We start from the raw sequence: 23688 nt of genomic DNA, 5'->3' as shown, positions 1-23688 counted from the left end.
GTCATTTTGCCTCCTGCCTCAGACCATATCATGTCAGATCCGAATGTGGCAAACCTCATTAGTGTAGTCCACATAATCTCAGATCATATCATATCAGATCCATATGTGGCAAACTTCACAACTGCACTCGACATTATGCTTCTTAAATTTGGAAAGGCTTTGACAAAAAAATATAAAAAAAATGGGAAAGGCAACAGCTTGATGAAATATCTGCATTTTTGTGGCAAGCAAGCAAGTCGTCGTAATAGTTCCTTAAGAGAGAAAACAAACTTCTTCCCACAAATTTCAAAGAATTCCAGATTGGATGTTGAGAATTACATGATAAATGAGGGAAAAACCAAAATCAATAATTTTGCGCGTCTATTAGCAACCACATGCGGTTAGTAGCGGTACCTTCCCCTTTTACTGCTGAAAATGGGGGAAAAAACACATTGTCTATGAACTTGTGTGAGTCTGAATTACAGCAAAGCTACTCGAACACTGATATATCTCCAGCCCAACTGCAGACTGCAATAAAATTTGACATAGTAGGGTGGAAAGCCACGTCCACACATGGTGATGTGTACGCCTTAGTTTTCCCGAGAAGTTCGGATGACCCATACTTGTAAAAGTATATGGAACCCTCTGAGGAGCCCGTCGCAAGCATCTCACCATCTAAGCTGAAGTTGCACTTGATGGGGAACCCAGAGACTCCATGACCCTCGTACCTTTTATACTTGTCAAGCCGGAAAGGGGGGTTTGAAGAGAAAAGGGCAATATAATTTCCATTTGACTGGGCAACAAAACAAGGCTCAGTTGGATGATGCCTAATACAGGTGCAGGTATAGGCCTCTCCATAAACCTGTGAGAGAGACACAGGGATTTACCGTTCTAGATAAGTAGATATGCATAAAGAACTTCGTAGAACTATTGTCAATAAGATCCACCATTTAAACCAATATTATTATCGGTCAAGTTAACATGTAGCTAATGCTCGAAGCATGAGATGACCAGAATATTTTCTTAGGTAAAAAGCAATTCCAATATTTTATGCCATCTTCTAATGTTGGCGTGACAAATCTTGTTTCCTAATTAGAAGATAGGTTATAAATCAACCTCTCTCTAGTTAATTGGGAACATCCCTTCAATCAATTCCACATACAAATCTGTCTGGTCATTTTTCTTGGGATTGACCTGAAGGTAAACTTTGCAAGAGTTTTCACTATTTTCCTTCCTATTATTTCCCTCTTCTTTGCTTGGTTGTAATTAATTTCCTTAGACCTAACTCTACCTGCTTCTTTTATCAATACATCTATGCTTAATAAAGGGGGAAAAACTTAGGGCTTCAACATGAGTAAGCAAGTATTAGGTCCTCCAGGAGCAAATGTTGTAGGTACTTCAGGACCAGGAGCCAAGTGGGGCCAGCATAAGAATGGGTTGGTAATTATGTTGGTCCTGGATTAAGAAAAACATCTACTCAGGCAGTCCTAAAATATTTGTCTATGTGTCATGACTCCCAAGAACTTGACTTGAGGAAAGAGACCTCTGGGGGCATAAAGTACAGAGGCTCTAGATAGATTTCTCTAAGACTAGCAAAGAGACCATGAGAGACTGAGTTCTAGAATGAACTTATTGACTCATGTGGCCAAGGACTGCATGACGATTATGATGCAGAGTCCCCTCAAACAGTCTAATTTAATGGATATTAGAGGCCGCATCTATCACTATTGTCCAGGAAATGACATTGAACTGGGCAATGCTTTGGACACTAAGGGTGCGTTTATTTGCGTTTCTGTTTAAAAATTGTTCCAGTGAATGAGAAATAAAAAAGTGTTTGCATTCCGGGGAACAATTTTTGAACAAAACAACGCGTTTAGTAAACTTATTCCGGGAATAAAAAATAAACAGAAACATGTTTGGTAAATTTGGATAATTTTTTTATTTCTTTTATTTTTTCTTATTTTTCCTTTTTTTCTTTTTCATTTTCTTCTTTTGGCCGGTCGCCGGCCAAGGCCTTGGCCGGCGAGGGTCGGCCTCGCCTTGATCGGCGAGGCCACGCCTCGCCCGCCACCGCCAGCGACGCCGCTCGCCCCGGATCCGGCGAGGCCGAGGCCGCGCCGCCGAGCCTCACCGCGGATCTAGCGAGATCGAGCTCGCCCCGGGCGAGCTCGCCTCGCCCCGCTTAGCGGGCGGGCGGCGCGGCCTCGCCGGTCGGGCGGCCGAGGCTCGCGCCGCCGGGCGAGCTCGGCCTCGCCGGATCCGGGCGAGATCGAGGTCGCCCAGCCGCGCGAGGTCGGCTCGCCATGGCGGGCGAGCTCGAGCTCGCCCGGATCCGGCGAGGCCGACCTCGCGAGCCTCGGCCTCCGCGGGGCCGGCGAGCCTCGCCGTGGCCGGGCGAGGCCGCCGGCCCTCGTCGGCCGGTCGCCGGCCATGGCCGAGGGCCGGCGACCGGCCAAAAGAAAAAGAACAAGAAAATAAGAGAAAAAAGAAAAAAAAAAAAGTGTTTCTCAAAAGTGTTTGAAACAAGAAACACAAAATTTGTGTTTCTTGTTTTTTTTTTTTGTTCCCAGGAACAAAAAAACAGAAAAAAGTGTTTAAAAACACAAAAAGAAATATAAAACAAACACACCTAAATCCCTTTTGGTAACCAGCCAATTCTTGACTATTTATGTTTTTTTTTTGTTCCAAAGAACAAAAAAAGAACAAAAATCCATTTGGTAATGTTTACTACTTTTTCTATTCTTGAGAATAGAACAAAGTAGCTAGAGAATAGATTTAGAACAGAATAAAAAAATAGAAAAAAGTTACTTTTTTATTCCTAGGAACAATTTCTGAAATAAAGCCATATTCTTTTTTTTCTTTTCTTCTTCTTTCTCCTCTACTCAGTTGCCGGGCTCGGTGATGGTCGACAACCAGCCAAAGACTAGGTTAAGTGACCTCATTGGAGCCTTGCCTAGATTTGGTGAGGTTGAGCCTCATCGGTGGCCGGGTGAGATCGACCTCGCCAGGGGCCAATGAGGTCCCCCGCCTCCAAGGTCGGCGAGGTCACCGGCTCTTGTCTCTAGCCGGTTGGGCCATCGCCTAGGCCTGACGACCAGGGCTAGAGGAGGAACAAGAAGATAAAGGAAAAAAGAAAAGAAAAGAAGAATAGAACTCTCATAAAATTATTAAAAAATTAAAATAATTTCTATGTCATAAAAAATTTGAGGTTCGTGTTAAACGCATTCCTGTTCTTTTTCTATTTGGGAATATAAATTTTGTGCAATTATCAAATATGTTCGAATGCTTAGAAACTCATCTAGGAATAGAATCGGAAAAAACCATTGCTACACAAAAATTATTCCTGGGAACAAAATGGTTACTAAACTATTTCTGTAGTGACTATTTAAATCCATTTAAGCATCCAACAGGAATCTGACACATCACTTAGTAAGCAAACATAGTAGAAGAATCTTAACATGTTCAGTATCATTTTATTGACGTATTATCATTTGCCCAAAATATCATAGTCTGGTTTTCTAATATGCAATATTCATCATTTAAAGTGACAATAGATCTGGCTTGCCATATACATAAATGATTGTATCCCAATGCCAAAAGACAAGTTTCAGGTTTGATTCTTGACAACAATCTTCGGCATGCTCTGCTCTGGCTTGCAAATGCTTAAGTTAAACACTATAAATACTCATTAAATGCGCATACCACTTCAAAAGCCCAAACTTATGACAGCATTGCAAGCAAGTTGCACATCCAAATAAGACTTGCTCTCTATAAGAAACTGAAACAACTATGGCAAATCGGTCATAATTAGTGAATGCTGACCTGATTGGAAAGAGGAACCTGCCGGGAAACATCCCAAACTATTACTGCATTTTCACTGATATTGCTAAAGGAGACATCGCTGGAAGAGATGAATTGCTTGCCATCTAGGGAAAACTCCAAATCAAGGATCGGACCAAGTTGACGTATATACTGATGTGTTGCTTTGCCAGTTCTGACATCCCATAACCTAAGCTGGCCTTTTGCTCCTCCCGAAAGGAAAAGGTTGAAGTTGTCTGGGTGGAATTTCACAACACTAACAACTTGGTCCTCCTTGAATACCTGAGTCTCTATCCCCTTTTCAATATCAACCAACCTTGATGTGCAGTCATATCCACAAGAAAGTACATGCCAACCAAGCTTTGACCACTTCACATCCTTCACCGCAGCATTGTGGTGGCTCAGAATGCGTGCTTTCTTGTGATTTTTACTCCACACATTCCATATGAAGACCTTATGGTCCATGCTAGCCGATGCAAGAAGATGAGCTGTAAACTAACTCTAGTAAACAGATTAATTGGGAGATCATGAGTACAAAGCAATTGCCATCATATAAATGGAGGCAAAACAGAACAGGAATAAATAAATCATTTGGTGCATACACATGAGATGAGAGGGTCCATCAATATGCAGGTGTTTCACGTTTGGTTTTATGATATTGAGACCACCTAAGAATGCAAGTTACAAACTTAAAATCATGCATTGACCTTAAAAAGAAATAATGCAAATTTCATCATGCAATAATTACGACAGATTCTTTTAATAGGGCAGAGCAAGTCTCTTGAATTTTTTTTTGGTTTGCCAACACGCACCACATGGATCCTGTATTTGCAAATTCCCTCTAATTTGCCGTATTCACACAGAAATTTAGACATGAATCAATTGTCCCAGATTGAAACCACAGTTGATCATAGGGAATGTCAAGAGAAAACAAGGATAAGGTCATCATCAGAGAACCAAATTTCCTCAATTGCATTTTGTTCTTCACGCTATTCACATGCTAACTCTAAGTTTGTATTTCAGGTTCAACAGCTGATCCTTGGAGTCACTAACACAACAGCTCAAGGAAATAGTGGACAAAATAGGATAAGCAAATCAGAAGTTTCCTATTTTTTGATATACGTCCAAGCCGTGGCTGAAGGAATCACAATTGAAGATGCTTCTGGGATTGAGTTCAGGTAACGCGTCCCCACAAGTCAGCTCGTGAAGCATGGTTAATTGATAAGTGCATCCTGAAGTAAGCTCAAAATATTATAGTGCCCAGACCAACCATCTTCTAGAGAAATAACAAAGATTGAATCCTACGATGTAATGATTGAAGCAACAAAATATAGGACAGGTAGCAACCACAATAGAAGCACGTGAGGCAGAAACACTGACATAGCCAGATCTTACCATGACTTTCTGACCATTGGATCGTGTTGACAGCCTTTGTATGGCCCTTCAGAGCTACAGATAGCCTTTCTTGTATGTGAGCAAGATGCCCATGACCTTTTGTTTGATGCCTCAACAGTGATAGAACATCAGATGGAAGGTCTGAATCCAATAAACTTCCCATACATGAAACTAACGGCAGAAAAGCATAATGTCAGGATCTCATATTTCCATTAGTGAGATAGATAAGATTCGCACAAACTAGAGATGCAACATCAGAAAGTGATATTCATGTATGCAGATACGATGCGGAATTACTGCCAAAGAAAGAACAACACATCGAGAATTGGTTTACATTCATCTCAAACCTCCATGTTGCCATTCAAGGGGAGTAATTTCGAAAAATCCACACATAAGATGAACACTGAAAAATCATCTTATAGATAATTTTAAAGCTTGACTTTTGTAAAATCAGCAATCTATCAAAATGAACAGCATGTGAAGTTTGCCAAGCACATTCCGTGTGAAAGCATTTACAGATGTCCTTTATTTCTTGGATATGTGTATCTCATATGCCTTTCTGATCCAAAGTCCTCTACAAACATTTCCAAGGAAGCCCGTAGCATGCTCTCTTCAAATCTATAATTAACCGTATCTCTTTACTTAATTCCGATAAACAAATAGGACATTGACAACTACGAAACCAAATTGACTCTCAGCGAAATGAGCCTCTTCCCTTTAACCTAGGCTCAGTTACTCGTTGGGATAGCTTCATGGCATGACAGAGGAGCTTAAGCCTTCTGCACAAACATCATCTTCAAATGTGAAGTTTTGATAGCTGGACAATGCAGACCGAACCCGGGTTTTGCTCATTAAATCACTGGAAACGGGAATTATCCAATTACTCAAACAATCCACCGTCATTCCCCCAGCGCTTAAACAACTAAAACGTCGTTCCCAAACACTCTCTACCAGACAGACACTATCACGAGAATAACCAAGAACAGGGGAGGCGCGGAGACAAAGTCACGACATTTACCGGCGGCGGAAGTCGAAGCTGAAGGAGCAGTGGTGTCTGGGTGGTCGGGAACCGCAGCGGATGGCGAACCCGAACCCAGGAGGGCTCGCTCCCTCTTGGACACGTACCTGCCATGGACGGGAGCTTCGGTCGGAGGAGGACGCGAGCGATTGGATTTGGCGGGGATGGAGATCGTACGGTTTTCGGGTCTGGGTCGCTTCGGAGGAGGAGGGTGGAAGCCGAAGGGACGCGCGGGCGCGGGCGCGGGCGCGGGCGCGGGTGCGGGTTCGGGTGCGGGTTCGGGTTCTTCGTCGGAGGAATTTGAGTAGGCGCTGCGCAGCAGGTCCATCGCCTGAGCCTGTCGTCGTCGCCGCCGGTCGGTTTCGTTCGGGTTCGGTCACCTTGAGAGATCGCAATGTTTCGCGTCCGCACGCTTGACAGAGTAATTTATTTCTAGGTTCCTTTTTTCTTTTCTTTCTTTTTTTTGCCGTATTTTATGATGATTTTCAAGTAATTTATTTCCATTAGTTGTTGCGAATTATTGACTGTGATCAATAAATTATCTCATAAATTTTATCCCCTTTTTTCTTGGTAATTATAATATAGAAGCACATGTACATCAAATCACATCATCAAAGAGTGATGAATCAAAAAGAGTGGTACCCATCTCATTGAATCTAATTTAATGCTTTTTGGACAATGTAACCGCGTCAATTTGCTTTATTTATCAATCTCGAGGTAATTTAATAAATAAGTTAATAAATGTAAATTCATCAGTTAAGAATCTTTTTTCCCCAATATATTAACAAGATATAAAGTTTCCCTCAATTATTGAACATAACAGTTATGAAAATGGTCTAATCATACGCACATATATAAGTAAGTGGGTTTTTAGGTTCATGGTAAATACGTTTTGGTCAATCACGATGATGATGAGTTTTTCAGCTGAAGACTACATTAAACAAAACTGTATTAGTGCTTCTCTATTTAATGAGGAATGTAAAGTTGCCAGTTTGGAAAATGAAGGGCCCATGATTTTCCATTTTCATGCCAATCGGTTCTAAACTTCCATTATATATATGGGTACTCGAGTGTCCATTAAATTCGTATAAACTTTTTATAATACACGTTCTTTCTAAACTTTTTATAATACATGTTCTTTCTAGATACTTAATGGTTTCATAAAATTGAACCATTTTTACTTAAAAGAATTTTGGTTCGGCATATTCCATTTGACATAAATTGATTGCATATTTCATCAACTCCATGAGCAGCAATCTCTATCTCGCACGCACACATCTGAATAGCTTGGTCATTGTTTTGGGCATTCCCACTAAATGATATTTACCATGGTCAAGTATATAACTCTCTCTCTCTCTCTCTCTCTCATGTAATACTGGTTAGGCATGCGTAAAGATGCTGCAAAGTCGAGCGATAATGCACTTCAACAACGAGTGCTTCTTTTGGGCCCAACAACAAGAAATGAGTAAAGGCCCATCTCGACATCATTTCAAGCCCAAGCCCAGAAAATAATATGTTCCACTTCCTCTCATTCCCCCATCTTTCAGTCTTTCTTGAGGTCGCTCTTTGTTTTTCCTTAAGAGAGCCATTCGTTGGATCGAAATTGCCTCGCGTTGCAATTCCAAACACTCACTTTTGTTTTTTCCAGCTCTAATTATTTGATCCCCAACTAAAATCATACGATTCAATTACGTTGTCAATCGGATACTTTTTTAGTGTCGTATCTTAGAAAACATTTACATCTTCAGTTTTCATTTTCTTGTCCAAACTCAACAGAAACGAAAATCAACACTTAACCCACATTTCAAGAATGAATTTCTAATTCCTAAAAGCAAAGGGCCAAGACAAAAGAGCCACCAAGGGATTCAAAAGATACTCTTTTCTTCTTGTTATCTAATTTCCCAGTTGATTAGAAACTTGTCAACAATTGATTAGGGACTTATCTCATTCGTAATAGCTCGAGCTTGCAACAGGTTGCTCACCTATTTTAGAAAAGGAAACAGATCAAAGTTGCCTTCAGTCGGTGCTAACTCCCAATCATCAAGTCATGCAAAATTTTCCTCAACTTTCCCCAACTCAAGCAAGACTCGATCACAAAGCGGAAGCAAGATCATATATTTGGTCCAGGGTTCATGCCGCCATTAAACTAGAAATCAACCAGATCAATCAAGGAGAAAATATCTTGTACGATGGCATGAAGTTAAAGTGTGGTTGAGTTATGAAAGTTTAAGATGGGTAAGTCCTATTAGACGAAACAGATTAATTTTTCTTTTCATCATACCACAATAGGAAAAGTGGTTGACAATCACCAAATATACGATATCTTATCGCCTTCACTTTGTAAGGTAAAGCTTTACTAAACTCAGCTAAAGGTATTTTCTCATTTAGAAATATGAAGAGTGAATCATGATAAATGTGGAAACGAAGCTCATATATATCCAAGTAGGCCCCTTCCCTTTCTCTTTCCATTGTTCTTGCTACAATGATGAAACCCTAAACTATCTCTCGCAGGCACGATACCGTAGGGTCACCGTCCCCAAATTCTTCTTCAACCTTCAAATAATATAAACCCTGGACTATGCGTGGGTACGCACATACTCAATGATGATGCAGGTCTTAGGTCACGTCTTCTTGTCTATGAACCATCACGTGCCCTCGACGTATAGATTATAGATGTATGTACATGATCTCATTCCATCGCCGACCGGCTCGGCACGCTTCTCGCACATGCAAACTCAGCAGCCACACGTCTCGACGTTTGAGGAGAAAGAGACGGAGAGAAAGAAACCCCTCCTATGTAGCCAAATTGTACACCTTTTTTGAGAATATTATCACAACATTCTCGAGCGTGCGTGGGCGCGTAGTGGAAGTTTGCGTCACCTTCCAATTCCTGATGCTGAAAAAGAGGAGGAGACGAAACCCCAACAAGTGCACGAAGCAGATTCAACCCTACTGATTTGTATAAGTCCTAAAAATCGTACTGACAGCTTGACGTTGCTGGAGAGATCAAAATAGAGGAGGTCAACGTTAAAAGAAAAACAAAGCAGAAGAAGGAGGAGGAGCCTGTAACCCTGTAGAATCGGATCAGTGACACGAACATGCTTTTGAATATTTCAAGAGCTCAGAATTTTTATCTATTAAGCGGGCTTTCTGCTCGTTTTGTGCAAAACAGCAAGCAGGCAGATGGGGACAAGCGATAGGAACAGCTTTCGAATTTTCAACCGCGACCAAGGTCTGCAGCATGCGTGTGGGATTTAGTAACGAAGGGGGGTGATGAGAGTGGGGGCCAAACGATGACCACAGGAATGTTGCATCAACGAGAGTCAAAATTCATGTCAACCCACTAAGGTCGGATGACTAATTTGGTGACACAGCATATGAACGCACTAGTCAACTTGTTTATTCAATCTAATCATCCATTGGAAGAAGGGTTTCTCTCTTTGTCAGAGATTAATATAAATTATTTCTAGGAAAGAGAGGAGGATTCAGACAGAAGTCAATGAAAGGAGTGACGGATCCTGGTTCCTACTTGATATAGATTGTCTGGGTTAAATATCTGGTTTATTAAAGTTGCAGAGAGTCGTGATGCGTGCGTTTTCCATATTCATGAAAGTCAAGGGGTTGTAATCATTAGAGCATATGAAAGGTTGAAATTTTAGATGACAATAATATCAATTTCACACGGTATTGAAGCAACGAAGTTTGATCATGCACGTGTTCGAATCTCCTTACTAAAGATCTACCTCTCTACTCATTCTTGATTTTCCATGTTTTAGTCTTTAACCGGATCCAAATGGATGTAAAGGTGAGGACCTTTATATTAAATTATCATGTCCTTGTGATAGTTTATACTCGATGCTTCATTATCGCTGAGATGAATCGGAAAGAAATTGATAGCGTATACCATGATATGAATAATAGATCATATCATGGTAATTACTCTATTTTCTTGCATTTGAGTTAATCCCCAATAGAACGTGTACATACCAGGGTTTTGCGTTCTTGACGATAATGTCTTATCACCAAAATGTCTCCTCTTTTATGCCATTTCAATTGACACCGCATATGAAACCTCAAAATTTCGTTCATACACTCCATTGTCTGTCCCTCTTGCAGCCCACTTTTTGGAAAGCTAAGTAACAACTGGTTTATTGCTTTTTTTTTTTTTGAAAATATTATTTCTTGACTCATCTATAATAAAAATAATAGCTTGGTCCAGCTGAACAAAGTGGAAGTCTTAGCTGGGTTTCATTGCTAACCTATATGGACTATATATAATCTACCAGAAAGTGGGGCGGTAGGGCAAATAATAATAGCAATTTTTTGTTTTTCTGATGAATGAGCGGCGATATTCTACTCATCATCAAGTAGCTTGATGTAGATATTATACTTTATTTTACTAGCTGAATACAGTACGAGCGCGTGTGCACGTCACAATAACATTCTAGGCACCAGTTGATTATCTAACAGGAGGTGATCCTGGGCATTTCTCTTGATCTCTTAATTCTTAGCAAATTATTCTTAGTCAAGATAACGGTCAATTAATCTTACAAATCTCACCTTCTGGAATTGAAAGTTTTACCCATATCGAATTCGCAAGGTTTCAAGGCTCGAGAAGCTCGCCATACCGTGTCAGCATAGACAAAGATGGGCAATTAGAATGACCAAAGCACTCAACTTGTCGAAAATCCAAGCGACAAAATGGGGAAGTCGAATGAGTACTCCCAAGATCCAATTGGTTAAAATCTCAATTTGGACCCGAGAGAAGGATCGCTTTGAGCCACTGAAAGTGCTCGCGATGCTGGCTCATCCCCTGCTCAAAGTCAATCTCCCAAATCATGTGAGTCGACTTCTCTCAAATTAATGGTGAGGATGTTTTGACTTTTGGGGGAGGGGAGAACACATCATCCCTCGGCAGATCAATCTTTCAAATCAACCCTCAGGTGGGTCAACGAGGTTTCATTCGCCTGGCAAGAAAAAAAGAAAAGAAAAAGAATTGGGGTAGTCTCCCTAAGACTAACTTCATACGATTGAAACACCCTCCGCTAAGTCCTGTCGTGTTGTCAGTGTTGTCTATAGCCACTGACTTCGTTTTGCTACAGCTGCATGCATTGCTAAAGCCTTAGCATTGTTAGGGTCTCGAGTCAGTTTGGTTCAAAAACTTGGGTCTCTAAGTTTGATAAGGGGTCTCGAGTCAGTTTGGTTCAAAAACTTGGGTTTCTAAGCTTGATAATACAAACCCTAATAAGTCTCGTTCGTCACCTACGATCTTGTGTGTTTTTGTGTCTCTTGCAACACTCATTTATAATGCATGTAAGGAGAGATTTACATGAGAGAAAGTAGCAGTGGTGTATTTATCATCTAATGATCAGGATAATTGCTTAAGATGTATATATCAAATTCATGGTACTTTAGACCAACCAATTGACCACAAGCGCTAGCACTATACACGGGGTTTTGATAGTATACATGCGAATCAATTTGGGTTGACCCCATTCTATTTTTTCAATAAAAAAAAAGCATAAAATATACACGTTATTTTCCAATTCGAAATGACCAGGAACACGTGGGGGCTGCTCTCTATCCCATGACCTCATTCCCTTTCAGGGGGTCAGCTTGTCCTTCATTCTGCCCAAAGAATGAAATCTCTCTCTCTCTCTCTCTCTCTCTCTCTCACACACACACACACACACACACACACACACACACACACACACACACTCACACACTTTCACGCACACTTTCACACGTGTTGTGCGGAGAAAAGGACGGGGTTTATTCTGTTTTAGCTTGCTTACAACATGCTAACATTATCATGACATCAACTTCTTCATTCTTTTCTCGCAGGCTCTCACCACCATCTCATTTTAAAAATGAGACCTGTAGTTGCACACTGGAATGTCAGTTGTATATAGAAGATCGGGTTTGTAAACGAGAAGCATATGATACATTAATGATCTTCAAGCTCAAATTTGCAAGTTTAATCTCGTTGAAATTATTAAAATAATAAGATGATCTCGATCAAATTTCAACACAATTTAACCTTTATTAGGTTGCTAAACATTGCTTATGATCAGGGCATTAATATGTTGTAAAAGTGCCACATAAAGGAGAGAGCGAAAAATGGGGAGAAGTTATCAATTAACAATTGATGATACATTTGATCGGGTAGAAAATTTGGATACTCTATGTAATAAAAAAACAAAAAAATTCAGAATAATAGATGATTGCTTTGAACATTAGATGTGACCTCATCAAATCGCCGATTTATCAGCCGATGACTACACATGCTTTTATGTATGCATGCTACCTAGATGATCCACATTTGATTTAGTGCATTTTTTGTACTTGGGTTTCGTCCAATTCCAGGTCCATATGTGGCATCCTTGGATATTTATTCATGGTTTTCAACATGTCAATAATAGGGTTGAAAAGAAAAAAAAAAGGAGTAACTAGTAGTTTCAGTGCTGTATGAGGTACGAATGTCTATACAAACAATCTCAGGCGATAATCATGCACGAATTATTTCTCACGGGCAATAAATGGAGGGAGTGAATTAGATGTCTCAGTGCTCTCGTCAATCTAATCTATACTACATGTGAACCCTAATCATTGATGGATGAGTCCCACCAAATGTCGCTCCCTTCGTCCATGATTTCATGATGAGAACACATGAATTGAGACATGGGGAGAAGATGTGGAAAATCTACAGGAACGAGAGCCTTGTTGGATACTTTAAGGCTAAGATCTTATTATGGACGTAAGCTAAGTGGGGTTGCGATTATGTTTTCGATACCATGAGCAAAAATCGTTGTACCTTGTTGATTTTGAGGTCTGGTTTTATGCTTTCTGAATTGAGATCCTTGGAATAGATTTAAGGGTAAATTGATCTCAGATCCCCTTTTGCTTCCTATTAATTTCTCCTCCCCCCTCCCCCCTTTTCCTTCTCTCTCTTCGACGGCAGCCGCCTGAGATCTGAGGCTACCGCCTCAAATTCAAGGTGCCTAGCCGCAGGTGATTTGGGATCCGATGTAGGTTGAGGCTGGGCACAACATCTCGACGTAGTGTACTTGATGTATGGTCTGCTTTAGTCCATCCAATATCGAGTTTCACCCTTTCGTGCTGTTGAGATAATTGAAGTTTTATGCATATAATGCAGGAATGCCCTCCCCCATATTCAGTTTATGATTCAGTTCATTATTTACTCTAAAATAAGCCAGTTAGGAGCAACACCTTATTCGGGCCACCTAACTCCAATATCGCTCTTTGTCCTTGTTGGACCGGGGTTGTTACATGTCCATCAACTTCGAATCACACATTTTTTAGAGGGCATTTTGCTTTGATGCCAAAGCATGACATTATAATTTAAGTTATTTGGGGTATTGTGTGCTTTGACCCAATTTATAATAATCCTGATGATTTTATCCTTTGGGGTACATGTGAGAGCACTATAGAGATGGATGGCCTTCTAAACAATCTTTATTACATGTATGATAAAAGAAAAATAAAACCATGAGATTTGGTGTGGAAGTAACCAAATGCTAACAATACCTCAAGTGAGCGAAGTTAGTATGACAGTAGGCGCAATGGAAGCGATCTATACGATCTTAATCACCACAAGCGGGACTTGCTTCAAAGAGAGGCGGAGCGATAGACATTATGGTGTGATGGCTATTGAGTTGCATGTGTGAGTTTTGTGAGAAAAGTCTCATATTAGAGAATTGATGTATTGTGGATTAGTAAATATATCTTAACTGGCTTGTAACTTATTGACTTAAACTTTTGAATGAAAGTGGGTCCACTCGAATATGTAGACGGGCTTGGAATTGGGCTTTTTCTTGACGATTTTATCAAGTAAAGGTACAAAACTCCTATTGCACGTTTCTAATAATTGGTATTAGTGTTGATGGCTCAATTTGTTTCGATTTTTGGTGAATATCTCAAGGAATGAATTTGATGACCAATGCAATTTTTAGACAATGAGTGTTGTGGTGTAGCAATGCGAGTCCAATGACAGACTTCATGGTTCAAATTGAGAAAAAAGACCACGATAAATATGGACGTTAATGGAGATTCAAGTCGAGATGTGTCGTTGGAGAAGGGTACTTGAATTAAAAAGATGTCGAGCTTACACGTAATTGGGAGATTGTTGAATTGTACGTTAGGAAAAGCCCAACATCAGAGAATTGACGTGGTGTGGAGTAATAAATATATTCTTTTTGGCCTATAATTTATTATTTTAAACTTTCGAGTGAATATTAGATTCAATAGGGAAATGCCGACGGGTTTGAATTTGGGTTCTCCCTTAACGATATTTTTTAAAGTGAAGGCGTCAAATACACACGGTCGTCAATGTAACGCGGCCGCCGGCATATACGGCAATCAACCATCGAAAAGCCGCGTTGACGAAGCGGGGAGCGCGGGAGCCTGTCAATTGATGTAAGAGACGGAAAGGGTGGATGCGCAGACGGGGCTCGCTGGATCCGGGACAAAGCTAAAGACGTCTCGCGTGTGGGGGTAGGCCAGAATGATGAGCGCATTTGAAAGAATGGGAGATGGGGGAAAACATCGGAATTGGACGGATGATATTATTGTCATTATCATTATTATTATTTATTATAGAAGGAGAGGAGGGGAGGGAGGGGAAACTTCGTAATTATCAAATCCATCAAATCCCCAAAGCTGAGGTCGTTTTCTGGGTTCTGACTCTGAGGAGAGAGAGAGAGAGAGAGAGAGAGAAGAAGAGGGTGGGCTCCACATGTCTTCCCACGCGTGCACGCCGCGTGGACCCCACCCGTTTGACTCCTGTCAAAGCTTTCTCTTTCTCTCTCTCTCTAAGCATGACGCCACCTCCAAAGTCCGATTTGTCACCCTCCCTCCCTTCCTCACTCTTCCTTCTGCCGCCTCCTCTCCCTCTCCTATAAGTCAAAACCTAATTGCCCTCCATCCTTTTCTTCTTCTTCTTTTTCTTCATTTCTTCTTTTGTCCACCCAAATTGTCCTTATATTATAAGTAAAAAAAAAAATAATATTGAAACAAGAAAGCCCAAGAAAACAAAGGGGATGCTGAAAAATCTCATATTACCGACTAAGGAAAATTTTTATGTTACCAACTAATATTCGATTTAAAAAAAAAAAAAAAAAAACATATATGTGAATTCGATCATTTATCGATTTATCTGAATACGTAATTCCCTATTTTACTTTATAGGGAATTTCTATTCGGCCTTTCAATATGCTCTTTCCATTCCTATGGACTCGTCCCCATCTACACTTTTTCGAGGGTCTTTATATTTTTTTGGATTACTCAAAATAAGAAAATCACGTGATTTTTTTAAAAGTCAAATGATCTTATATGATTAGCGACACTTCAAATTAGAAATGCTATTAACTTCTCTTGCTAAGAAGAGAAAATGGGCAATCTCTCTACGGCGCCTTCATCAACAAAGTTTCTTTACGTATATGATGTAGTAAGTGAGTTTCAATGTGTCTTCCAATAACATCTGATTTTTCTTGACTTATGCCGAATGTCAACGGGGGCTTATCCTCGAGAAGGGGGTTTGATTAACTTAAACCATACGCAGCCGGTCAAGTTTAACATAATTAATCGAAGTGAATCTAGGACAACTAAAAAATCGTTTTTTTCCTTTTGTTTTTGTTGTTTAATCCCCTCACGCCATCGATACACCTTTTGACTCTCGAATAGCTGATTCATCCCCCCAGTCAACCTCGCTTTTGTCAAATTCCACTTCTCACTCGATGATATGAGGTCAGTTTGTCCACTCCCTTAGTCAATCTTGCATGAACCATGGTGTAGAATTTCTTGAATTTTAATCGCAGTCAACTAGGCGGTCTAAAGCAGGCCGGAAAATATACCTTCGATTTTCTTTTTGTTTTTTGTTTTTTGTTTTGGTCTAATTTTGTTCTGTGGGATCACATTTTTAATATGTAGCAACGTGATTCTTTTTTTTTTTTCCATCTAGTTAGAAGGGTTTGGAGCTCTTGGGTATGGATGAAGAAAGATGAGGGTGCATAAGCTGCCTATGCATGAAGAAGGTTGAGGGCGTTGATTTATTCTTTATTGATCTAATTAGATCTTAAAATAAAAGAAAAATCTTTGAAATTTCTCCAAGTTGCGAAACTTGTCGCTAGAGAATCTAGAGTTACCGGGGTTCTATGATCTCGGTAGGTTGAGAGAGGGAGGTTCGATGAATCATACATTTATACAAGTGCCGGAGATTAATGATTTTTCGGTTTCGAATTTCACGAGTTCCACATCATGCAAAGGTGGAGATTCAATTGCCCAGGAGTTCCGACTCACATTTGCTGTGCTTCTGGTGAAGTTATCCTTATAGATACTCATTAATTGCCTACCAATTATCCTCATCTTTGTATTCCATGACGGTCTTATCTCGATAGTTTTTAGATAACTTATGCATGAAAGGCGGTAGAAATGATCTTTATTGGATCTCATCACCAGGTTTTCTTTCCTTCCTAACTGAAACTTCAAACTTTCTCATATAATTCCGCTTCCATCTATCAAGCAAGTACTTCGATGATCATATTGCAGCTAGTTATCACCCACCCTTCTGAATGAAAGCAAAATAGGTTTGCATGTAGCCAATGTCCACTCTCTAATCTGGCTTGAGATTTTCGAGCTTTCTCGAGACAACTAGCATGTTAATCTGTAAAGTTCAAGAAATCGAGTAAGGAAATGTTGAGAGGAGCCTCACCTTTCTCTCCCGCTTTTGTACCTGCAAGTGGCGCAGATGTCCTTCCTTATGCAGCTGTTAATGATTCCCCCCTTCGCAGAGCGGCGCAAAGCATGAATTATTTTAAGAAGGAAACAGAAGAATCCAAAAACTCATCATTAGCAAGAAAAAAAAAAATTACCGGAGAAAAACAAATTCTTCGAAAGGACAAAAAAAAAAAGGATGGACAGGGAAGGGAATAACACGCAGCATCAAACAAAAGAGAAATTCAATTTCAAATTGACCTTTGCCTCAATGTCTAATCAGCCCCTCAAATGTCAACCGCATTTTTCTCACCTTTGAGCTCCTCCTCCATCACCACTGATGCTGATGCTCCACACACGCGCATACGCACACCCTCACGCACACGCACACAGTCTCTTGCTGAATTATATATAAATACTGAAATCTGCCATCGCTTTTTATCATTTTATGCGACCAAAACAATCCACTGGAAGACAAAGCCAAGCCATCGAGAGAAGGTCAAGATTCATTTCGGTGAGGAAGTAACCATACAGATAGCAACAAAAAGAAAGGCAGCAAGAGGCTTTTCTATCCTCTTGCCATCGAAGCTATATTAGACATGGCGGATGATCAATTCCATGCAAGTGGGAACTGGTGGGACGCATCGAGGAATCGGTATGAGAGCGGGACCTCGTCGTCCTCGTCGTCGGGGCTGAGCTCTCTGGGGAGCTTTGGCGGGTGGCTCACAGATTTGGGCGGCGACATGAAAGCTGCAAGGTCTTCAATGGAGTCTCCAGGCGGTTCCTCGGTAGTTTTTCATGATACCCAGAAGCTGCAACCCCACAACTCTGCTGTCTTGGGCGACTCTGGTGGATCTTTGGTTGACCCCAATTTGCATATGATGAATTTGGGCCTCTCTTCTCAAGCCATGGATTGGAACAACCAAAACTTATTGTAAGTCTCTAAGTCTCTGAAGTCCCCAACTTTTCCCTTCTTTTCCAGAAAGTAGAAATTTTTTCCCTTAATCTCGATATCATTTATCGTGCTTTCAATCTTTAAAGTAGGAGTGATTCTCAGGAAAACATTTCTTCTGCTAGTCGAATTTTATCATAGCTCGAGCTTATGAATTAGCATGAATTTCAGCAACTTTTGGCACATGGTTTGGTCTTAAGACAAAAGATTCTCTCACTTACAAGTGTGCTCTTTTTGGGATTTTATCTAGAAGAGGAGATCATAAGGGGACTGAGAACAGCTTTAGGTCGATGCTTCAGGAGAACTTGAATATGAACGCAAGCTTTCAGAGCACAAACACAGGTGATCACGGTAGTACAGTGACATGCCAAGGTTTTCATCACCAGATTGCTGATTCATCATCCTCCTCCTTGTACGGTAGTCCTGCCACTTTCTTGCAAGGAATTTTGACTGGATCATCAGAAAACAGTCAACAGCAACAGCAAAATGTGAATTATCCTGGCTATAACCCAACGAGCTACAATGCTCCGAGCTCTAGTGAGCTCTTGACTTCTAATTGGTCCAGCAAAGTGCCTCAGTTCTTGAAAATCTCACCGCCTAAGCACCACCAGCCGCCGCCGCCGCCGCCTCCTCACCACCATAGCCAGTTGCACTTCTCCAACAACGCGCCGTTCTGGACTGCGTCCGCTACGGCGATGAACGACGTCAGGTCCACGACAACCACCACCTACTTCCCACAGTCCCAAGCCCAATTCGGGCCTCCGGCCTTTGACGAGAAACCGAAGGTAATCAAGACATCTTTAATCGAGAGCATACAAAAAGAGAAAACGAGAGAGAGAGAGACATCATTGCACAGGCGTGTCCAATTGCTATGCATGGTCATGATTAGGGTTTCGAGCGTTTGTTGCGGAAATATCCGATTTTCGTATCATTGATTGTGTGGTACAGAATTTAACGGATGTTGCCAATCCGGGCGCTGCGATGAAGAAAAGCGGCGGCGAGCCTGCGGGGAAAAGGCCGCGGAGCGAGACTCCCTCGCCATTGCCAGCTTTTAAGGTACTTGAATTTCCAGTGAATAGATTTAACAAATCTTTTGGAAGATAAGAAAGAGACGTCTTTAGCTTTTTCTTTATTCCTTTCTCTTTGCCTCTAAGCTTTATAACTTGCATAGACAATGAAAAAGAGAGGGTTGTGAACTAAATATAGGTGAGGAAAGAGAAGATGGGGGACAGAATCACTGCGCTCCAACAATTGGTTTCGCCTTTCGGAAAGGTAAATGAGTTCATTTCGACGAGATCTCTCTTTTGCCTTCACATATGAGTACCCAAAGATATGGTATCATTCTCTATTTTGAAACATTATTGAAGAGACCATTGAAGATTGCAATGGAGATTTTGTTGCTAATTTTTCCTTTCTTTTGTCGTCAGACCGATACAGCCTCGGTGCTCACTGAAGCCATTGAGTACATCAAGTTCCTCCACGACCAAATCAGTGTAAGTCCCAACATACATTGCTTAGAAGAACAAGGCCATTTGAGATTAATGTAACCTAACCCAAGCCTTTTATTACCATGTGGGACCATACTTATGGAGAACTCAATTGAAGCCTCTTCTGAGAAAAACATGTTTTTGCCTTGTCAGGTTCTAAGTACCCCATACATGAAAAATGGAGGTGCCATGCAACATCAGCAGGTATGCACCTTTTTAACCCTTCTCTAAAAGATCTATTTATTGTTTCAGCTATATATCTTAGATGTGATTAATTGGACAGTCTCTATGGTCTATGGATTAGAATTTCTATGATTTTTCTTGGAATACGAATTCCTAAGTCTTAATCTATGTGGAATTCTCTGCTAGAGACGACATTATTTAAAAACCACCGTGGGCTTAGTCGTAACCATGCTTTGGTATGCCAAATTTCATTTAGGTTGATACATGGCATGCAATCTGAAATGGAAAAGAAAATGAAAGAGCACGGTTCACAATCTACTCTACTCATATGCTGTTGCACATATTGAAACTCATATAGTTGCCACGAAAAAAGGGTTGCTTATAGGAACATTAAGTGAAAATTCGCCTTATGTCACTACATCTGATAAATGCATTGTTTAATAATCTGATTCGAGAGTGTATTGAATAGCGAAAAAACACTGAATGATGCAGACTCCCGATAAATCTGAAGACCCAGATGGGCCTAGACCAGATCTTAGAAGCCGCGGTCTATGTCTCGTACCGGTCTCAAGCACTTACCCAGTCACGCACGAGACGACCGTTGATTTTTGGACTCCTACATTTGGAGGAACATTCAGATAATTCAAATCGACAGCTCCTCCCCCAAAAGAAAGACACCATTCCGACACCCGCTCGATGAGAGGGGCTAGTTGTTTTCCACACCACAGCTGAGGACGGTGTTGATGACGATGGCGATGCGAAAGAGGAGAATCAGAAGACCCGGATGTGGCCCCCGGTTGTGTAATTTTTATATAGTTTGAAATGTAAAGAAATAACCCAGAACAAGAATGGAGGAAAGAGGGATGAAAAGGAATGGCAATCCAAAGGAGAGGCCATCGTTGGGCCAGCCGAGGGCATAAGAAACAAAAGAAGAAAAGCAACATTTGTACTAATAATTGAGGAATTATTATGATTTGGGGGTTGGTTTAGTAGGGGATGAGAACAGGTGCTAATTTGTAGGGCAGGGGTTACCTTTATAGGAACATTTTGTTGTCATAGCCGAGTTTAGTACAAGAAAAAGAGAGCAAGGAAAGGAGCTTCTTTTAATTATTCCTGTTGCTTCCTTGCACTATACAGTGAATAGAGCTGGCATTACCTTTATTTTATCACAATGTGTGTGTGTGTGTGTGTGTGTGTGTGTGAGAGAGAGAGAGAGAGAGAGAGAGAGATGAAGGGAGAAAAGACATGGAAGGAATAATTGAAGTCTCGCAATACAAAAGAAGATGAGTGATCGTGGTGGAGATGTCGTTCGATCGGAAAATCTCACTTTTCATTTGTTTACGTTTTTGGAATATGATAGTGGAGGTCAGAGCCTACCCCACCCCCGCTCTTCCTTTCGGATTTCAGCACTCGATTATCCTTCCCCTCCTCTCTTTTTGCTAACGAGTTTTTAACGGGAGAGAGGCCCCAGTGGTCACATCGGTTGGTAACGTTTGGGAGGTGGAGAGAAATCGATATACATACCGAATTCAAGAGGAAAAAGTAGGGCAGAGAGAACACCTCTAGGAATATACTAAAGCTAGAGTTGGTTTAGTGATTGAAGATCAAGAGCACATGTGGGTTTCGGATGTATTCTCATCGTGTCATGTATAGCGTGCATTTCAGGTTGTTTACTCTGATTCCGTCTCTTAATTCATGTGGCCGTTCGCTCCTTACTCGGATCGTGAGATTGACGCGATAGCTAATGTGATCTGATTTTTTACTCATTTAAAACAGGCTTTACTCAGTAAAAGAGAAAAAAATAATGATGCACTTGGTTCTCAAGTAAATTTTCTATTGGCTTAAAGGTTAGGATTATGATATAAACCTAACAATTGACATCAAGATTTAAAGATACAAAAGAATGTCAGTTGAATTACGCACATTCAATTTTTTTTTGGTTGAAGACGACCATATACAGACCTGTAAGAGCTCCCATCTATTATTCACATCGGATCATGGCAGATTTCTCATTATAATAAATTGGCTAATGATCGTGACATAAGAATCCTGAAAATCAACCCTATGTAAAGTAGCTAGCCTACGGCATACCGACGCTAAATTATGCTTTAACCTGCAACGTGCAGTCCGTAGTATCCACTCGAACTAAACCCCACTCGCATTTGAAAATTGATCACATCCCCGGTTCAGACCAAGAGACTGAAACTAGAGTTTCACAGGAGGTTCAAGGGCCAACTTGACCAGTAGGCATAAACTGTGAGGACAAACCCCGATTAGTCCGCTCTTCATTTCTCCAAATTATCATTACACTAACTATCGATGTCGCTGCTGCCATAGATTTGTCGTCGATTCTCCTTTTCTTTATCTTCCGACTCTGGTCATCATTATTTTCACAATCATTAGGAACCATTACCTGACAAAAATGCAACCATCGTATCATAGTCATCTTCATCATCATCATCATTGCAACCTTAACACCAACGAAAGAGGAGGGGAAAATAAACTTTAAAGGAAAGAATGATGGCGGGGAGGTGATGGTAGTGGCAATGGAGGGAGGTAGCGGTGGCGTCGGCAACCGCAATTAAAAGCGGTGGTCATGGACGATCCCCATCTTCCCAAACTCGGAACTCGGTATTCCTTGCCTTGAATTCTGCTTTTATTTTGTTGGACGCAACTTGAACAATGGTGTTCCGTAATCACTACCATGAAATAATGTATTCATAAAATCATGTATTCATAAACTTAGAACATCTTTGCATGATTTCAGAAAATTTCTCACCTCTTGATCGTAACATCATGATTAGTCAGTTTAAGACTTGTAGGTATTCAATTGAATGGAAAAAGCAATAATTAGATATCAACTGATCATCGAGTGTGATAGCCCAATAATAAAGATGTCACATTAATTTTCATGAGGTGATGAGTTCAAGTAATATCGTGATTAAAATTCTGACCAGCTTCTACTCTTGCCATTTGAAATCTCGTGACATGGGTATTGGCTACCTTATTTAAAGCGACTTTTTGAATTCTATCACACCAGTAGGGTTATGGTAATGGGTTCACACACCAATGAATGGGTTAGTAATTATGGCTTAAATTGAACATTTGGTAAGGATAAAACCTAGAAGAATAACAATACTTGTCACCCTTCTCCACTTTTATTTTACCAATCATGAACAAAAATAAGGAGGAGGTGTACATCAAGTGGATCTGGTTTGATTCCTCCTTTGAAACATTTTAGCTAAATTTGCACGCAATGTAAGTATAAAGCAATACTTAATTCTTGAAAAATAACAGGAGAGAATTGACTGAACATGATCAACTTTATGCGATTCTACGCCTCTGAATATATGTATACCAAGATAAAGAGGGCAACAAATATAAAACCAAAAAGCTATGAAAGAATCGAGGAAAAGAACAATCCTAAAAGCTGAAGGTCTTTTTTTTTTTATAGGAGAAATCCTAGTCGATTTGTATATTTATGGGGGGGGGATGGATTTGAGCTCTTGTTCTCGTCCCCTTCTGTACGGTTCCAATCCGTGGAAAAGCAAAGCGTACGTGCTATGTAATATGTAACCCCAGACGGGCCCTGGAAAAGATGAGAGAATCAGAACCCTCGCGCTCATCGGTCCTCTCGGTGACCTCACCCCAGGAATTTTCCCTGCGTTATCAAGCAACAAGGACCTTTGACCAAAGCTCTACCCATCAAGAATAATAACTGAAAGTAACGGCATCTACTTTATCAGCAAGAATGGAGTATTGTGATTCTTTTCCGCACAGGTACTACTATTACGTTGCTTTCTGATAGGCGGGTGTACTTCGCCCCCAATGCTGCCGCTTTGTGACTTCAGTCCAGTGAGCAGTTTCAACATCAAGAGCCTTTTTCAAAGCGCTCATTTGGGCTCGGGCTCCGGGCTCGGGCTCGAGCTCAAGTCTCGCATCTCATGGGGTTCCTTAAATCGTTGAGATGAGCTATTTCATGAGCAAGCCTATCAACCTTAGAGAGACCTCCTCAACAATTAGGAAAGAGGGAAAAGAATCATGGGCCTGTGCCATATTGAATTATACGTGCAGGCATGCAAGGGACGAGAGATCAAGGGTGTTCATTTGCAGTGATGCTT

The 23688-nt window shown here is 40.8% G+C and overlaps 2 protein-coding genes across 3 annotated transcripts; one reads left to right on the top strand and one right to left on the bottom strand.

Annotated features, from left to right (window-relative positions):
• Window positions 1–215: 215 nt before the first annotated feature.
• Window positions 216–6616, bottom strand: LOC104450182 (WD repeat-containing protein 25). 2 transcript variants are annotated; one of them, XM_039315949.1, is made up of 5 exons: window positions 6483–6609; window positions 6212–6446; window positions 5194–5364; window positions 3802–4286; window positions 216–841 (listed from the first exon to the last, which is right to left on the bottom strand). In XM_039315949.1, exons 1-5 carry the CDS (start codon window positions 6537–6539, stop codon window positions 470–472), a joined length of 1320 nt encoding a protein of 439 aa, XP_039171883.1. In that variant the 5' UTR covers window positions 6540–6609; the 3' UTR covers window positions 216–469. The 2 variants fall into 2 exon arrangements, with proteins under 2 accessions (XP_039171883.1, XP_010062930.2); XM_010064628.3 differs by having other exon boundaries at window positions 6212–6616.
• Window positions 6617–17379: 10763 nt separating this feature from the next.
• On the top strand, window positions 17380–20733 carry LOC104450181 (transcription factor bHLH123). The gene is made up of 7 exons (XM_010064627.3): window positions 17380–17879; window positions 18148–18682; window positions 18846–18953; window positions 19104–19169; window positions 19325–19390; window positions 19538–19588; window positions 20060–20733. Exons 1-7 carry the CDS (start codon window positions 17545–17547, stop codon window positions 20207–20209), a joined length of 1311 nt encoding a protein of 436 aa, XP_010062929.1. The 5' UTR covers window positions 17380–17544; the 3' UTR covers window positions 20210–20733.
• Window positions 20734–23688: the final 2955 nt, after the last annotated feature.

The sequence above is a fragment of the Eucalyptus grandis genome, chromosome 6, assembly GCF_016545825.1.
Source record: "Eucalyptus grandis isolate ANBG69807.140 chromosome 6, ASM1654582v1, whole genome shotgun sequence".
Taxonomy (NCBI): Eukaryota; Viridiplantae; Streptophyta; class Magnoliopsida; order Myrtales; family Myrtaceae; genus Eucalyptus; species Eucalyptus grandis.
The sequence above is the reverse complement of the archived record's forward strand: the minus strand, read 5'-3'. Positions and strand labels throughout refer to the sequence as shown.

What these genes read in the sequence shown, in the direction of transcription:
- LOC104450182 (XM_010064628.3), bottom strand. Translation starts at nt 6,539, where the DNA reads ATGGACCTGCTGCGCAGCGCCTACTCAAATTCCTCCGACGAAGAACCC. An exon ending in AGCTTCGACTTCCGCCGCCG is followed by an intron (nt 5,365 to 6,211) that starts GTAAATGTCGTG and finishes TTCTGCCGTTAG; the next exon opens with TTTCATGTATGGGAAGTTTA. An exon ending in AGGTTCCTCTTTCCAATCAG is followed by an intron (nt 842 to 3,801) that starts GTCAGCATTCAC and finishes TCTCTCTCACAG; the next exon opens with GTTTATGGAGAGGCCTATAC.
- LOC104450181 (XM_010064627.3), top strand. Translation starts at nt 17,545, where the DNA reads ATGGCGGATGATCAATTCCATGCAAGTGGGAACTGGTGGGACGCATCG. An exon ending in CCTTTGACGAGAAACCGAAG is followed by an intron (nt 18,683 to 18,845) that starts GTAATCAAGACA and finishes TGTGTGGTACAG; the next exon opens with AATTTAACGGATGTTGCCAA. An exon ending in TGGTTTCGCCTTTCGGAAAG is followed by an intron (nt 19,170 to 19,324) that starts GTAAATGAGTTC and finishes TTTTGTCGTCAG; the next exon opens with ACCGATACAGCCTCGGTGCT.